Source organism: Hemicordylus capensis, chromosome 14 (genome assembly GCF_027244095.1).
Source record: "Hemicordylus capensis ecotype Gifberg chromosome 14, rHemCap1.1.pri, whole genome shotgun sequence".
Lineage (NCBI taxonomy): Eukaryota > Metazoa > Chordata > Lepidosauria > Squamata > Cordylidae > Hemicordylus > Hemicordylus capensis.
The window spans coordinates 17,744,370-17,762,107 of NC_069670.1; the positions used below are offsets into that span (position 1 = coordinate 17,744,370).

A 17,738-nucleotide genomic window follows, 5' to 3' on the forward strand; every position below is an offset into this window, starting at 1 on the left:
AGACGACACCTAGCTAGAGGCACGAAAGGCCTGCCTTGGTATAAGGCAGCTTCTTATGTTCCTCCCACCTTTCTCTTTCGTTTTGGTGAATGTGGCCATAATAGCTCATGGATAGAGCGTCTGCTTTGCATGCAGAAGGTCCCAGGTTCAATCCCTGGCAGCCTCTCCAGGGAGGGCTGGGAAGGAAAGACTCCTGCCTCCAGCCTCAGAGAGCTGCTGCCAGTCAGTGTAGACGGTATAATCAGGGTCCAACTCAGCAGAAGGCGGCTTTCCGATGTTCCTGCTATGACTCGGTGATACCAGGTAAGCAGCGGTACCCAGAGGTTTTCTCGCTCTGTTGTTCTGGCCACCGCTGGGTCTGCCGCTCAGGACAAATTTTGGGCTCGAGTGTGCAGGGTGGGGCTGTTTGCCTTAGCAAGGAATGCCTGCTGGCCCTCCAGGTTCTTCTGCTCCTCCCAGGAACATCCTGAACCACAGGTTAGGCCCCACACTTCTGCTTTATCTGGCGGTCCTTTGCCAACTCTTCATTCCTTAAAGGCATTGTGAGGGCACTGCCCTTCCTGTCTAGACATTTCTCTCTTGGGTTGCAGAAGTGTGGAAGCTGGATTCTCTTGACCATGAAAACACTTTGCACGTGCTCAGAGGCTCTTCATTATTCTCTCGCAAGTTTGGAGACGAGCGTGCTGTGACTAGCTGTTCCTGCGGTCTCAGTCTTATACATACGAGGACTGGAGAGGGAGAAATGTTTACCAACCCCAAAGGCACCTGCTGTGGCTAACGTTCAGAATTCTTGCTGTGCTCAGATAGACTGTGACTATCTGAAGCAGTTCTGCACGGCGGAGGGGACATGTCCTGCTCTCCAAAGTTTTGTGCACACAGTATTCAGTGGCTGAGTGTGCTGTACTGGGCTAGGCTAGTGGGGCTGCACCCTGCGGCAATCGTGCTCTTCCAGCTGCAAGCCCTTGCCAATGTGGAAAGCTAGGATCCCTAGTTTTGGGACCCCAGAGGTTGGCTGTGGATGATGGGAGCTGTAGTCCAACACAATCTTGGGCTCTGCTCTAAGTAAACATTCCTGGCTCTTCCTCATCTCTCCTACTGCTGGTTTCCATGGTGAAATGAAAACCGTATTTAATCTAAAGATGTTACTCCCAATATATTACATAACTTTTTATAACACCCCCTTCTTTTCTTTTCTTTTTTTAACTCTGGCCAAGCTGCACTCGGGGCAGTGTCCCTATTTATTTCCCTGTCTTGGTTGCGTAGTTTGGGAGTTGTGTGCCGGTACTGAAAACCAGGCTATGATGCCGAGCTGACCCTGAAACTTGAGCCGGGAGCTCAGTGGCAGAGCGTCTGTGCTCTGCATGCCAGAGGTCCCATGTTCCATCCCTGGCTGGCAGCAGCAGATCCAGAGTTCAGCCTCTGGCACCGTCTCCAGGCAGGGCTACAACTACGACTGCAAATATATATATATATATTCCCAACAAAAGTCAAAGCCGTTGACATAGGAAAGCAAATAATAAAGTTGCTTCCCTCAGCTCAAGGGGGAGAGCGGCTGCCAGTCAGTACCGGGCCATGTCTGCCAATGGCCCGACTCTGTCGTGGGGCAGCAGCTCCCTGGCATTGCGCTCCTTTTCTGTGTTCCAGGGCTCAGCCCCAAGAAGCGCGTGGAGCCGTCCTAAAAAATAAGTTTCGTAAAATCTACTCCCCTAGTCTAAGCAAGGGCGTTTCTGTAGGGGTGAGAGAGGGAGAGAGCCCTCTGCACGTGCTCGAGGCGCCCTTTAGTTCGGCGATCATCCGGCCGCTGTTGGAAGCCGAGAGCGGCGGCAGGCAGGCAAGCAGGCAGCTCGGTGGTGGTGGTGTTTCTTCGGAGTCACGCAACAGTTTCTGTGGCGAAAGCCCGATGAGCTCATCCTCAGATAGGAGCCCTGCGACGAGCGCCCGAATCCCGCGCCACGAGGTGCCCACCCCTCTCGGCCTCCCTCCTTCCCGCTGCCTGCCTGGGCCTCGCCCTGCGGTCGGGTCGCGCCTCGACGTGTTCAGGCGGCAGCCTAGAGGGGCACCACAAGGCAAAAGGGATCGCCGGGCATGAGAGAGGAAGCAGCGGGCTCACCGCCGCCGCCGGGACGCTGGCGAGAGGAGGAGGTGAGCGGGGCTGGTGGTGGCGGGGTAACTTGCCCAGGGGGGCTTCCTCGGGGTCCTCTCTCTGCCCTGGGAGGGGGATGCCTTGCCTCGCCGGCTGTCTGCATTTGCCAGGCGTCCTTCCTGGAGGCGGCTGCCTGCGGGGGCCACTTGGTTTCTAGGGCTTGTCTTTTGAATTTTATTTCTGCAAGCCGATTTCCTTGTTCGCAGTGGCGGCTGCCCTGGAGACGCCTCTAGGTAAGGTTTGCATGGATAGGTCAGAGGAGGACAGTAGAGCTCGAAGGTGAGAGCCAAATTGGTTTGGAGTTGCGGGGTCCTGTGGGGGCGTGCCAGCCCCCCCCCCGCAAGCATCCGAGGAGCTCCCCCCCCCCCGCCAGAACCAACCCAGACTTTCAATCCCCCAAATATATTTTTGGACGGCAGCTCTCCCTGCACCCCGTTCAGTCCAGACTCCTGGCCGTGCTGTGTGCGCACAGGAAGGGATGAGACGGGGCGGAATTGGGAGCCAGGACCCCTGGGTCCGTTTCCCCTCCAGGCTAGACCCACAGCCCTCTCTTTGTACTCATTGGGCAGGGGTGAGTGGGGTGGTTGTGGCCCCCCTCCCGCCATTTCCAAGACAGGGTTATGGGGTCGAGAGTGCTAATGAGTGTTTAGTGGTGGTGAATTAGCGTGAGAGTTACTTTGGATGAGGGGAGGAAGGGGGGGTCTGGACGCAGTTTGGGGCATCTAGTCTCTCCCGAGGCGGAAGGGGGATCTAGGAGTTATGGGGTGCGGGGGGGGGGGAGAAGAGGCATCATGGCATGGGGTCTGGATCCTTCGGGCCTTGGGAGGGGGTCTGGTGGCGTCTCCTTAGCTTGCAGGGCTCAGACTCCTGGGTTCTCCCCAGAAGGCAGGAAAGTCTGATGGCTCCTGGGGGCTGGGATGGGGCGGGCCGGGTGTGTGGTGCCTGTACTCCTGAGCTTAAGGGGGCGATACTGCTTAGTGGTAATTGCAGAGGGGAGCTATTTTCGGCTCTGATTGACAGGGAGGAGACACCCCCCCCACCTCCTCCACTTGCAAAACGTGTTCTGTTTCTCTCCTCTCTCCCTCGCCATGTGATGAATGAGGGAAAAGTTCCCTTTCCCCCCCAGTCTGCTTGCATGTGATCAATCACCCCCCCACACACACACAAACACCCGCTTCATCCCAGGGCTGAGGCCATCCCAGCCCCACCCTGCGTGCTTGTGCGGTGCCACGTGAGGGGGCAGCCCCCATGGCAGGGCTGGAGGGCTGAGTCAAGAATTCCTCCTTCCAGTGGCAGCGCTTTCTCTGGCCGAGGGCTGCTGCTGCTGCTGCTGGCAGAGACGGCTGGTGCGGCCACCCACTTGACCGGGTCACAGAGCAGTAGGACAGCGGGTCTCAGCCCCAAGGAGCTTGCAGTTTCCATTTGGGGGTGCGTGTGGGGAGAAGACAGAAGGGAGAGGCTGCGGAATGAGCATGTGGATTTCTCGATGGCGAGGACGGAGGGGCTGGTTTCTCCCCCGCCTCCCTGAATGTGGGGCCCATCGACGTGGGGTTCTTCTCTCTGTGGGGCAAGCACAGAGGCCGCGATCATCTGCTAAAAACGGTGCCGCTTACAGTGGCACCGAGCCATCGAGAGCTGATTCATGCCCTGTTTTCCTCCCCCTCTCGCCCCCGCTGTGTTCTGTAACAGTTCGGAGACGGCTCTTTCAGCTCCTGGGCTTTCCAGCTGTGCCTCCGCAGAGGGTGGCCACCTTCCCGGCCTGCGAGGCTCCTGTGCTTTTAAAAGGAGCGAGGAGGCGAGCGGCAGGGGAGGCCACCACGGGTTAAGGGGCAGAGCAGCCTCCTCCTTCCCCCATTCCAGATAGGGCCAGGTCCCCTCAGGCAGGGGTTCCCAACCTTGGGTCCCCAAATGTGGTTGGACTACAACTCCCATCACCCACCACCAAAATAGCGGTGGGTGATGGGAGTCTAACAAGATCTGGGGCCCTCAAGCTGGGGACCCTTGCCCTCGGCTACCTTCTCCCCACCCACCACTCTTGCTGGCTGTGCCCCTTTCCTTTGTACTTAAAAGATTTCTTCTTCTCTCTCTCCCAATCCAGGATGACTGGCAACCCCATATACGACTATCCGGAGCCCTATGCCAACCCCCGGCGTGGGGCAGTGGCATCTCCCCAGAAGATCAGCCTCGTGGGACGGTTACGGCTCACCCAGCCCGTCTGGCTTCAGCTCGGCATCAACTCAGCCACTGCGCTCCACATTTTGCAGCAAGAGCCTCCCGGGGTAGGAACCTAGGAAGCTGCCTTATACTGAGTCAGACCCTTGGTCCGTCTGGCTCAGTATTGCCTACACAGACTGGCAGCGGCTTTTCCAAGGCTGCAGGCAGGAGTCTCCTTATCAGCCCTATCTGGAGATGCTGCCAGGGAGGGAATCTTAGAACCTTCTGTGTACAGATGCTCCTCCCAGAGCAGCCCCATCCCCTGAGGGGAAGATCTTAACAGTGCTGGCACATGTAGTCTCCCATCCAAATGCAAACAGGGCGGGCCCTGCTTAGCAAAGGAGATAACTCATGTTTGCTACCGCAAGACCAACCCTCTTCCCTCAGGAGGATGGGCAGGGGCAGGCCTTAATTTGCAGCTTTACAACAGGGAGGAGGAGCCATGAGGGTGAAGAGTGCTTCTGAGCATGCGCAAAGCACCTTTCTGGCCTCAGTGGCTTGGGTTGCCACTTTTTCTTCCATCAGGACTCCTCTGCATGCAAGACAGGCTGAAATTCAACAGGCAGAGCTGTTAATAACAGGGAAACACACTCATGGGGGGGGGGAGACTAAACCTGCTGAATCGCTTGCTTCCATGCCTCTATCAAAGGCATAAGAAGAAAAGTCAAAGTGGAAGACCTGCCTCTGAGTAATCCTGATCATCTCAGTCTGAGAGGTCCAAAGTCTGGATACCCCAATCTCCCCCACTGTTTCAGTGCGTATTGAGTGGGGAGGGATTTTAATCTGCCGGCAATTGTGAATATGGAACCAGTTACTCTGGATTAATGCAGAGCACACGGGTATGATCTGTGCATGTCTCTGTGAGGCGTAGCTGAGATTCGGCCGTGTTTTCTCTGAGGCTCAATTTTCTGTGGAATTGAGGTCTTAAACTTTAAAAAAAAGGCTTTTAAAATGCTGGCACTCGTGGCCTTGGTCCACTCCACTCAGTCCACTTTTCTGCTTCTCTCCTCCCCTCTCCACAGACATTTCTGGTGCGGAGATCAAACACGCGGCAGTGCCAGGTTCTCTGCTTACGTCTTCCTGACAACTCATCTCCAGCATTCGTCACCACTTATGGCTTATGCCAGGAGCCTACAGGTAAGCCTGAGGAGCATTCGCAGGACTCCCTCACCAGCATGCTGAGCTTGCAGATGTTCTAGTGACGACTGCTGTGTAAACGAAATTATCTTGGTAAGATCCTGGGACTCAAGCCTGCCTGGAAAACTAACCTGGCAGCTCTGTCTCTGATCTCAGGTGTCTGAAAGGCACTCTGCACATGAGGAGAGGCACCCATTTCATTATTATAACTTTGCATTCTCCAGTGATGAACTCTGTCTCCGAGAAACAGGTTCTGGGGAGCGCCGAGGAGGAGATTCACCGATGTCTGAAATGTGCCCACCTTTCCATTTTGAGCAACATTCCATTTTAAATTGAATTTTTAAGGGAAAGTGTGAAGCCTGCATAGAATTTTCGGGTTGGGTGGCACCTTGGAGGTCATCTAATCTGACCCCCTGCTTAGAGCGGGATGCTTGATGAACCTAAAGGTAGCATAGAGTCCATGCACATGCCATTGTGCATCTGCTGTTAAACAGTATTAGGTATCAACAAGAAATTATCAGATACTGAAATCAAATATCATAGGGAGTCACCAGCAGATAGGAAAGGTTTCGAGTACACTATTAATATTATCATGAGTATGAGTTCTTACAGTGGTTTACATAGAAAAAGAAATAAGATCAAATAAGATAGATCCTTGTCCCAAAAGGACTCTCAGTCTAAAAATAAATGCAAAGAGCCCCAGCAGCAACAGCCACTGGAAGGCTACTGTGCCAGGGCTGGATAGGGACAGTTGCTCTTCCCCTGCTAAACACAAGAGAATTGCCACTTTAAAAATATGCAGTGAGGCTGAATAGGGATAGTTGCTCTCCCCACACTAAACGTAAGAAAATCAGCACTGATTCAGAGGACAGTCAGGAATTTTGCAAAGGAGGATTTGGGCGAGCCAATCTGTCCTAGCTCTGGCTTAGGGGATGGAGACGTGCCTCTTCACCTTTCCCCCCCGGTCCCTTCTTTTCTCTAGCCATCTCGCTGGAGGGCTCGAACCTGACCTTCCCCAGCCTCCTGCATCTCATCGCCGCTTCCTGCTCAGCACCGTAAGTCAGAGTCCTGTGCTCCTCAGCCTTGACATGGCCCTGGGAGGAAGTGGAGAAACAGTCTGAGGAAATCCTCCAAGCAGTCGTGGCTGGCGGGAGGCAGGCAGGGGAGAACCCAGTCCCTGAGGGGGGAGCCTCCCCCCACCCCTTTCCTCCCTCATGTCAGTCAGCAAGCAGGCATGGGGCGTCCTCCACCCCTTCTGCAACCAATCTGCCCCCTGTGGCACCCACCTCCCCACGCCCCACCTGTGGGCCGGCCCTGAGTGTAAATGCCCTCGATTGGTCCAAGTTGAGACTGTGCACGTCCTTTCCGCTGATCAGCCAGACTCAAGACGGTTCTTTTAATGTTTAAAGGAACTTTGATTTTTATTTTTTTTAAGTGCCTTGCCAAAATCAGGTTTGAAAACTGGCATGTGTAAAACTCGTAATTGTCAATTTCAGTACCAGATCTTTAGAAGAGAGCCTGCTTCGAGTGCAGGCCAAGACGGAGTCTCAACAGCCTTTCTTTCTCTCTGCTTCCCCTCTTCAGGGACATCCTCCCTCTCTCTTTGCGCCTTCCTCAGCCCATCTGGAAGGCCTCATCCTGCCAGCAGCTGGAGGCCATTGCACACCTGGGACTTGGTGAGTGGGCTAAGCCGTTTAAAAGTTCCCCTGACTCCCCAGACAGTATCCATTCCTTGGACAGCAACTTCCTTTAAATTGCAGCTTTCCCCCCACAGTTACTGCTTCCTTGCCTGACCTTGGTCAACCCTTGACCAGGGGAATTCTGGGAGGACACCTGCTTTTGTTTGCAGAAAATCCCAGGTTCAGTCCCTGACATCTCTAGCTAAAAAGATCTTGGGTAGCAGACCAGCCCCGGTCCCCTCGTACACACACCCCAGTTTTTCCAGTTGTCCCTTCTTACCAGGCATAGCCTCTCTTCTTTATTACCTTGTCCCTATGTGTTCTTTTTAGAGGTTAGTAGACCACTAACTGAACATGAGCCGGTCATGTGATGCAGCAGCGAAAAAAGCCAATGCAATAGTGTCTGAATCATGGGCAGTAATGGTTCTGCTCCACTGTGTATTGGTCAGACCTCACTTGGAATACTGTGTCCAGTTCTGGGCATTGCATTTTAAGGAGGATATGGGTAAACCGGTTCAGAGGAGGGCCACCAAGATGGTGGGAGATCTGGAAACTAAGTCCTATGGTGAATGGTTAAAGCAGCTGGGCAGCAAGGAGAAGAGAGACTAAGACGGTGCCAGGGGTGGGGATGAGAGTCATCTTTCAGGATCTGAAGGCCTGTCACGTAGAGGGCGGAGTGGAATTGTCCTCTGTGGTTGTCCAGGGCAGGACTGAGACCGATGGGCTGAAATCACAAAGGAGCAGATTCAAGCTGGACATTATTCGTTCGTTCATTCGATTTCTATACCGCCCTTTTATTAGGAAGAATAAAATCATTAGGAAGAATTCCCCACTCTAAGAGCTGTTCAGTCGTGGGACAGTCTGTGTCATGCAGTGGCGGTTTCTCCTTTGTGAGAGATTTTCAGAGTGATGCTGGACAGACCCCTATCAGGGATGCTGTAGCAGATTCCTGGGCGCTTTCCAGATTACACCCTACAACAGTGTCACGACTGTCCACTAAGTGTGCTTCCGTACTGCCTGTGTTTCAACATTGTCAGCCAGGTGCTGTTCACCTTTCCAATTCCTCCTTTTGGATTTGATCCTTGTGTTTTAGTCCCACAACATTGCATGTGTGTCGCCAAAAAGAGAGAGCTGTATTTCCCCGTTGTAGGAGGGTTGCGCAAGCGATTGACGTTTTCGGAACGATCCTGCCAAGCTGGAAGCAGTTTATTGCTGAACAGGGTGCAATTTGGAAAGCACCCTGCTCTGAGCAGGGGGTTGAAGACTTCCAAGGTCCCCTCCCACCTCTATTATTCTATGTGATACCTTGTTAAATGGTTAGCGTGAGTTGCTAGAATTGCCATGCTTCAGGGGTTGGTTCCATTCCCCGGGTTTCCAGAAGTTGCATTTCCTAGTGTGGGGGTGGTGATGGATGCATCTTCCCTAGTACGCATGTGTATAAGTGCGTACGCATGAACGCTAAGGCATGGTGCAGTGTTCAGCCTGCCATTTGGCACGCTGCAAACGTCAAGCTCTGTACCTGGTACTATTTTATCAGACAATTAATTCTATTTTACTGAGGTTATATTTAGTCCCTTTCAGCTTCTCAGAGCAGGGTACCATTAAAAGATTTAAATAATGCAGATTAAAAATTTCAAGGAGAAAGAGTAAAACGAAGTGAAGACCTGTTATTAAAGCAAGATGTAGGCAAGCAGCAGAACAGCCATGCAGTGGGGCTGGCAGCTAGATTCAACCCACAACCCGGTAGCCCTCTATCCCACTCTCCTCTCTTGGGTGCCAGCTTTGCATTCTAACAGCCTAGCATAGAATTTCCAGATTGGCGATGAGAGTGGAACTGTGTTTTTTCAATAATGCCATGAATGTTGAGGCTATGATTATGGATACCAGCTGGAGAAGAAGAGGCTAAGGGCAGATATGAGAGCTGTTTTCAAATCTCTGAAAACATCTGCATAGAAGAGGGGGTGGGGTTGTTCTCTGTTGCTCCCAAGGACAGGACGGGAATCGGGGCTGAAATCACAAGGAAGCCAATCGAGGCCAGACTTTAGGGAGAATTTCCCTAAGAGCTGTTGGACAGCGGAACAGCCTGCCTCATGCAGTGGTGGGCTCTCCTTGGCTGGGGTTTTTCAAACAGAAGCTGGGTAGCTAGTTTCCCACACATTCTGTGAGCTGGCTGATCCTGTTCTCATGCATGTAGAGGTTTCATTTAAGAAAGAAATAAGCAAGAGATGGGTACGATGTAGGATATCCAGGAGGGGAGATCTGGTCTTGTGGTCGCAAGCATGACTTGTCTCCTTAGCTATGCAGGGTCCGCCCTGGTTGTATATGAATGGGAGACTAGAAGTGTGAGCACTGGAAGAGATTCCCCTTCGGGATGGAGCTGCTTGGGGAAGAGCAGAAGATTCCAAGTTCTCTCCCTGGCAGCATCTCCAAGATAGGGCTGGGAGAAGTTCCTGCCTGCAGCCTTGGAGAAGCCGCTGCCAGTCTGTGAAGACAAGACTGAGCTAGATAGACCAATGGTCTGACTTGGTATATGGCAGCTTCTTATGTTCCTATTTTTGAGCAATATCATATTTAGAATGAGGTAAGGGTTAAAAAGATTAGCTGACTGCTGGAAGTAGAATTACAAGGGTAAACAAGGAACCCTGATGCTAACAATGAGGAAATAAGATAGACAATGTACAAACTGGACAGAGAAAAGGGGAAGTGGAGGATGGTTGTCCCACAGGGACAGTGTCTCGACTAAGATGAGGTCATTAGAAAAGGTGGCATTAGTCCTAAGTAGTCAGCAAACTGACATAAAGCTGAGCATAATAAAAATATATGAATTCCGCAAATTCGAGTGTCTCTAATTTGGGGGAAACAAGTACAGGGCAAGATTAAATTCACCACCCACCCATCCCCAACCCCGAGTGGTTTTGAAGTCAAAATGGAAGTATAGGGATGAGAGAAAAAGAGGACAAATTAAAGGGATTGGGGTTTTTGTCTTGAACAAGAAAGAGGTCAGAAGTCAACAGAAAATAAACAGTGACCTATCTTGAGAGAGGATAGGTGAGTAACACAGAGTTTTTAAAGAGTTTATAACGTAAGGCATAGGAGAAAAAATGGGAATATTACTTGCACTAATGATTTTGAGATTGTTGTTACGATTTTAATAATTTCCTTTTTGCTGAAAAGACTTTCTGAGTCTGAGGTCTGATCTGCCTTGATTGCAGTTCTCAGACATTTGTTACCTGAAATATATACTGAAAAAGAACTTGCATTTATTTATTTTTATTTATTTAATTTACGTACTGCCCTTCCAAAAATGGCTCTGGGCGGTTTAATGCTGTTTGCAGATTCTCCAAATGGGATGGGAAGAACCTAGATTGAAGGAATTGCGGAGAGCTGGGACTAAATAATTTCCCTTCATTTAGATCACTTGCTAACAGTCCAGGCGGCCAGATAATATTCCTGAATGTGGTGTTAATGGCCTGTAAGGTGGCACCTACCCCTTGGATGGAAGGATGCAGGGTGCTTCATCTACCTTTCCTGGGGTGTCAGTGAAAAGGAATAGCAGCAGCATCAATCTAGGGGCGAGATGGAAATAGACTGAGCTTCAGAGAGGATAGAATGAAGAACTAGGAGGAGAGCTGAAGTGCTTTGGGGTGCAGGGTTTCCTCTCTGGGTGCTGATGCTACCTGATCTAACACTAACGTTTATAAACCATGTATTGTGAAGACACCACAAGCCTCCAATAATTGCTTTGCCAAAGGAAGCCAGAGTAAGCGCTGATCCTCTGGAACTTCTCACCACTTGGAGAAGTGGAGAGTGGACACATAACGATACCTTTCACTAAAAGAACAAACACCATCTTTAGTTTTAAATCAAGGAAGGAGGGGCTTATTGCAGGGTAAAGGAATGTAGCATACTATTGGAGAAATGCATAAAAGGTGAGGCTGTCATCTTTAGGAACATAGGAAACTTCCTTCTACTGAGTCAGACCACTGGTCTATCTAGCTCAGTATTGTCTTCACAGACTGGCAGCAGCTTCTCCAAGGTTGCAGGCAGGAACCTCAGCCCTATCTTGGAGAAGTCAGGGAGGGAACTTGAAACCTTCTGCTCTTCCCAGAGTGGCTTCATCCCCTGAGAGGAATATCTTGCAGTGCTCACACTTATAGTCTCCTATTCAAATGCAAACCAGGACAGATCCTGCTTAGCAAAGGGGACAATTCAAGCTTGCTACCACAAGGCCAGCTCTCCTCCCATTTATCTGTGAAGCACTGGAGAGTATGCCTCCCCCAGGCCACCTTGACCTGCTATACACCTCCCCCCCCCCCGACACACACACACTGGCAGCAGCCTTCAAAATCCACAATAATTGGCTTGCTATTCTTTCAAAAAAGAACAGAGACTGTTAATTTTGCTTTGATTACTCTCTCTTGCTTCTGTTCCAGTTGCCATGTTGCAAAGCCAGGAGAAGGGGCTGAGATTTTTTTTTTAGCTCATTGTTGTTGTGGCTAACCCAGAGAGGAGATTTTGGAATTGCTCCTCTGGTTGCCCAGCAACTGGGGACACCATCGCATCTGAGGGCTAGGAGGGGCCTTGGAGGTCTTTTAGTCCAACCTCCCGCTCGGTGCAGCATCCCTGATGGGGATCCAAGTCATTTATTTAGAGCAGGCCTCCTCTGCTTCGGCTCTCCTGCAGATGTTGGCCTACAACCTCCCTAATCCCTGGCCATTGGCCCCTGGGGCTGGGGATTATGAGAGTCGTCGTCCAAAAACAGCTGCAGGGCCTACGTTGAGCCGGCCTGAAGTCATTCGGTTTTAGAGTCGGAAGGGGCTTCTGCCCTCCATCCTCTCCTCTCAGTCTGGCAAAAGGTGGGCGAAGGGGAGCGTTCAGTAGGCGGCGGCAGCAGTATTGGCCACAGATGGTTGGGAAGCCCTCCTGTGTCGCACAAACGCTCCGCCCCATGTCCCTGGCCCGCTTGGAGGGAGCACAGCCGGAGAGGCAGGGAGTCTCACCCCGCCTTCCTCTCTTCTCTCTCCACCCCCAGAATTCTGGAGCTCCTCCCTTAATGCCAAGGGACTCTCCAGGCCATCGCCCCCAGTGCCCGTGTCTCATGCAGACCCCGACCCTCGGCGGGATGCCCGGGCCGACCCCCAGGGACCGAGCGGTGAGGAACTGGCCCGCGGAAAGCCCACCCGAGCCTGCGGCTTTGCAAACCCCTCGCCTGCTGGACTGTCGCCCCGGGATGTGGGTGTCCGGCGGCAACACTTCAAGAACAGCGTCAAAGTGCGGGTGTCCACGGAGGCCGCCAGCCCCCTCTCCCCGCCGGCTGCCCCCCCGCCCCCCATCCCCGTTGGGAAGAAGAAGCCCCTGTCCCGGGCACCCCAGTTTCCTGCCCTGGGTAGAGGAAGTCGTGCCGCAGACAGTAAGCCACCGCCTCAAGTTTCCACACAGGCCACAGCGCGGCTGGACACCTACTGCGTACCCTCCAGCAGCAACCAGGGGGCCAAGGAGAAAGAGGCCGTGGGTCAGCGTGGGGCCCCTTTCATCCCCATCTCCTGCTCTGCTCAGCTGCTACAAGTGACGGAGGAAGAACAGCCAGAAGGACGCGGCAAGGAAGGGGACCCCGACGATCCTCCCTGGGGCACCCCAGCCCGAGAATGGGGCGCACTGGGTAATGGAGTAAGAGGCGGGAGGATTTCACCCTCCGAGCCTTCTTGAGAACAGATGCTTCTGTGGAACTTTGCTGAAGCGGCCGAGGGTCAGGATTCCTGGGCGTTCCCCGAGGAAGAGGTCTGATGGACAAACCAGGAGATGGATGCGTTTGATCCAAGCTTTCCAGAGGGAGCAAAGTCTGGCCAGTCAGGACTTCTCAGTTATCCTGAGACAAATGGACAGAATTTGGGGTGGGGGCCGCAGTGTCCCCTCTAGCAGGGATTTCCAGATGTTGTTGACTACCACTCCCAGAATCCCCAGCTGCAACGGCTTTTGCTTGGGGATTCTGGGAGTTGTAGTCAACCACATCTGGGAATCCCTGTGAGAGGGAGCGCCGGTGGGGAGGGGAATCTTCAAATGGCTGCAAAACTTTAAAATGTTGTGTCCGCCTGCGTTTTGTTCTGTGTTCCCTATTATGGATTCTGTTGGACGCGGGGTTTTCAGGAGCAAAAATGTAAAAACGAAAAAAGCATTGGGCAAGTTGGTGCCCTAACACATTAATTATCCTTCCAGGCTGAATTTCAGAAGCAAAATGTGCAAACCTTCGAAAATTCAAGAGGTCGCATTGGACAATGGTATAAAATGTTAATGATGCAAAATGTAATTTTAAAAAAAAATTAGCCCACAACAGTAATCTGAGAACCATGGAACAATTGCTCCAGGGTCCTTGTCAGGTGGAGGAACCCCTTCCACTCCCTGTCTAGCCTACTCTTTCAATAGTCAGTGCAAGTGCATTGCACCTGGAAACCTGTGCACCTGGAGGTTCCCTTTAGCTATCATGACTATTCACTGTTGAGGGCTCTCTCCTCCTCTGTGAATGTGTCTAATCCCCTTTCAAAGCCATCTAAGCTAGTGGCCATCACACGTTGTGGCAGTGAGTTCCACAGGTTGATTGCATATTGTGCTTGTTGTGCATCCTGACTAGAGGTGGGACTCTCGTGCCAAGTGTGGCAGAGGAATTTCCCAGGTAGGAAACTTCAGCATGAGATTCAGAGGGGAATTATTTGGGGAGCAGGGAGGGGAGGAGAGAGGTGACTCTCCCCTAGTGCTCTGGCACTTCGAGCTGCATCCCTGAGACAGATATTGGAGTCAAACCAACGTCAGGGTGGCCAATAACTGATCTTGTAGCCTCACAGCCAGCCACAGCTCTGCAACCGAAGTTGCCCTTGCAGACCTGCGAGGATTCTGTGGGATGGTCATTCACCGACATCTTCTAGAGGTGGAAGCTGGATTTTCTGAAGATGGGTAGCTGTCTTGGTTGTTGCCAAGCAAGGGAATGTCTGGGATGGCAGGGCAAAGCAAACCTGAGGACTCCACGGGACTAGCTTTTAAAGCTCTCCTTCCATTGGTTTTCCCTGGAGCCCAGCCTGCTGCGTTCACACATGCCTTTACTCTCCCTGTGTTAACTTTAGGGGCTGCTAATCCCCCCACACACACACTATTTACACCATGCCGCTTCCCCTCAAAAGGCAGACGGCCCTCAAAGATCGCCTCCTGGGTTGATTTCCACTGAATTTATTTAGTTTCCAGGCCCTAAATGTGTGCAGCACATGTGTGGGGAAATTGGCCCTCCAGTTGAAGCTCACTTCAAAAGCTGCCCCCCAGAGTCCCCACATGTTGCTTCCATGAACCTTCCCTAAGCTTTTCTCCTTCCATCTTCCTCTAGATCCCATGCAGAACAGGATGAAAAGTTGGTTGCTCTTTTTTTTAACTCTTGAATGCTCTTAATGCTTTTGGGTCTGGAGCGGCCAGCTTAAGGGGTGGGGTGGGGTGGGGTGTTCAGACAATCAAAACCCAGGAGTCCTGGCACATATTTCCTCAGCAGAGTGAGCCCAATTTTTTTGCCACACCAGGAAAATGTTTTCCTGCTGTGGCAAAGGTGTGCCCTCTAGTGGCTACCCTTTGCATTGCAACAGTATTTATTTTTTATTTTATTTATTTATCAAATTTGTACACCGCCCCAAACTTTCATCTCTGGGTTGTTAACAATAGCATAAAACAAGTTAAAAACATATGCACAAAAAAACCCTCAAAACAATTTAAAAATTTAAAAATAAACCAGAGATAAAAATAAACCTAAGAAAATTTAGGCAGCTGAGAAAGCTTGGGCGAAGAGATGGGTTTTCAGGTGTTTTTCTAAAATTGCCAGAGATGGGGAGGATCCTATCTCAGCAGGGAGCGCATTCCACAGTCTCAGCAGGGAGCGCATTCCACATTGCTTTGCTGTATTTTTATTTTGGTGTTTTGCTTGTTTTTTAATGCTGAAAAGCTCCTTTGGAGGAGGACGGGGAAGGTGGCCTCATGATGGCACAGGGAGCTAGCCAATCAGCACTCTGCACAGCCATCTTGGGCGGCAGACAAAGACAGCTGGTTTCCTTGAACTCAATCTTCAAGGGAAGAAAGTATGTCTGAGCAAAATACAGTGAGTGCCTTTCCACAGCAGAGTCACTACTCAAACTAAGGATTCATCCAAAATGAGCAGGGCTACCACAAAGGATCCTGGGGAGACCCTGTTTGTCTGTGCTCCTCTCCTCTCTCAAGTTTTTCTTCTCATGCAGCTAAGTGCCTTCTCTGTGTGAGAGGCTTTCATTATTATTTGCTCCCTTTTCTCAAAGATTACCGAAGGTGTCCAGAGACTTGTCATGTAAATTTTCTGTTTAATTTAAATGATGTGATATCTTTAAATGTTGCTAAGTTCTGTTCCATGGTAAGTGGAGTGAGTAAGAAGATGGTCGCCTCATTAGAATCGGAAACAGTATGGGAGGGTTTTATATATATATATATGTAGGTTATGTTTAGATCTAATGCTCATAGTTACAGGTTGAGTAGCTATGCATAAGTATTATGTATTAGGTTTAATTGGGGAGTAATTATATGTTTGGAAATTTGTGAGTTGTATGTCTGTTCTGGTTGATGTCCGAAATAAAACTCCATCCATCCATTCATACATACATGCAGTTGTCATCACTGGATGGGATGCTGGCCTGCTTGGATCTGATGATGCCAGTTAGCTCCTGCAGTGCCTTCTGATTCTGTGTTCAAATTAATCTTACTGGAAAGCTGCTCAAAAGGAACCCCCACATCCCCATAATCCAGCAACAAAAGGCAACACCTCTCAGGGAACATACGAACGTAGGAAGCTGCCATATACTGAGTCAGACCCTTGGTCCATTTAGCTCAGTATTGTCTTCACAGACTGGCAGTGGCTTCTCTAAGGTTGCAGGCAGGAGTCTCTCTCAGCCCTCTCTTGGAGATGCTGCCAGGGAGGGAACTTGGAACCTAGATGCTCTTCCCAGAGTGGCTCCATCCTCTAAGAGGGGGGGACATCTTCCAGTGCTCACACTTCTAGTCTCCCATTCAGATGCAACCAGGGCAGACCCTGCTTAGCTATGGGGACAAGTTATGCTTGCTACCACAAGTCCAGCTCTCCTCCATTGGAAGCAAAGCCAATGTCTCTTCCAGAGAGGGCAACCACTTCCCCACCTATCCATGCTGGCTTCAAGTGCCTAGTCCTTATGGGTCCCAAACTGCCATATTGACAATGACCCTTACAACTATAGATGGGTTTCATTTCTGTTCCACCTTCCTTCTGGTATGGTAGGGGGTTTGCAGGCAGCTTCTCAGCCAGGCACTGCCGAGACCCAGGAGTGCTCCATTCCAGCGAGGTGGCAGCCTCGTTCATGCCCTGCCTGGGACCAAACATCAGTCGGGTGAAGTTGCAACTGTGTTGGGTCTGCCGCTGCACTCTTGTGGTCGTTTGGGAGGTGAGCGGTCAACCGCACCAGCGAGGCAATCGTCACAAGGCCCCAGTAACGCTCACGAGGCTGGCTGGCAGTCAGCTTCTGAGTTCACACAGAACTCTTCACCCATCACAGAAGCTCAGAGCAGAAAATGCAAAAGGGTCCTGTGTTGCTGTACAGGTTAATATTAGCCCTGTTTCTGTACAGCCGATTCCCACCCCCCTAAAATTCCACAGGCAGGCTTCTTAGCAGCTGGCTTTGGGTTTTTGTCCACCAGAGGGTGCCATGGCCTATGTTTTGGGAAGCTCTTTCCAAACTCATTGCCTTCTCTGTCAAAAGGTGGATTATGCACCCCTGGGGATCTCTTTTGGTTCCAGCATCTGTTCCTAGACCTCTCCCTTATGTGCTGCTTAACCATTGAGGTGAAACAGCAATTGCTTTTATAGTTATGCAACAAGAACAGTGCCATCCCTCCCACTATTAGTTTTGGTAAGCTAAGGTATTTCACTCTCATTGCTACTAATTAGACATCTTTTTCCAAGGCAATATGGAAAATTTCAGTCCCTGACAGGTGGTTAATACTTCTTACTCAAAATGTAAGTAAAACAAGACATTCTTATTTGCACCAAGACATTTGGGGAGGGGTGGGGTTGGAGGGTACTTGAAATTGCCTGAGGTCTTAGATGGGGTGTGCTACCCATCAAAATTTGGGGAAATGCCCCCCCAAACCTTTGATAGGTTCTGGGTCTCACAAAATGCTTTGGCAATGGTGCTGTGCCACATTATGATGACCGGGAAACCGTTTTCTTCCTCTTAAACCTCAAGGGGAAGAGGGAGGAGGCCCTGAAACACTCCTGCTCACCCCACTTTCTGTTCTCTTTCCTCTCCCGGCCACTCTGGTTCCTCCCTTGAAACTTCCCATAATAAAATTGTAAATGCCGAGGATGAGAAGCAAGCCCTCCCCTACCAAATTTCTCATCATTTTGTTCCCAACTAGTAGGACCTATGAGTATTGGGCCGCAGGGAGAAACTGAGGCACAGGCTCAGCCTGGCGAAGAATTTGGTGGAATTGCTAGAGAGAGGATTCAGGCAGGTTCCTGACTCCTGATAAGAGAAACTTCCCAG

General features: G+C 51.1%; 1 protein-coding gene across 4 annotated transcripts; it reads left to right on the top strand.

The window, feature by feature from the left end:
- Positions 1–1,564: 1,564 nt before the first annotated feature.
- RIN1 (Ras and Rab interactor 1) lies at positions 1,565–15,820 on the top strand. Of its 4 annotated transcripts, none has more exons than XM_053278099.1 (6): positions 1,565–2,142; positions 4,242–4,422; positions 5,380–5,494; positions 6,477–6,549; positions 7,079–7,170; positions 12,206–15,820. In XM_053278099.1, the coding sequence occupies exons 2-6, from the start codon at positions 4,243–4,245 to the stop codon at positions 12,877–12,879; spliced, it is 1,134 nt and encodes a 377-aa protein (XP_053134074.1). In that variant the 5' UTR covers positions 1,565–2,142; position 4,242; the 3' UTR covers positions 12,880–15,820. The 4 variants fall into 4 exon arrangements, with proteins under 4 accessions (XP_053134074.1, XP_053134076.1, XP_053134075.1 ...); XM_053278101.1 differs by lacking the exon at positions 1,565–2,142 and adding an exon at positions 2,223–2,376; XM_053278100.1 differs by lacking the exon at positions 1,565–2,142 and adding an exon at positions 3,078–3,571.
- Positions 15,821–17,738: the final 1,918 nt, after the last annotated feature.

Bases quoted from the DNA above. Each gene is read 5' to 3' on its own strand.
- RIN1 (XM_053278099.1), top strand. From the start codon at position 4,243: ATGACTGGCAACCCCATATACGACTATCCGGAGCCCTATGCCAACCCC. The intron at 5,495-6,476 runs GTAAGCCTGAGG...TCTTTTCTCTAG, and splicing joins CTTATGCCAGGAGCCTACAG to CCATCTCGCTGGAGGGCTCG. The intron at 7,171-12,205 runs GTGAGTGGGCTA...CTCCACCCCCAG, and splicing joins CATTGCACACCTGGGACTTG to AATTCTGGAGCTCCTCCCTT.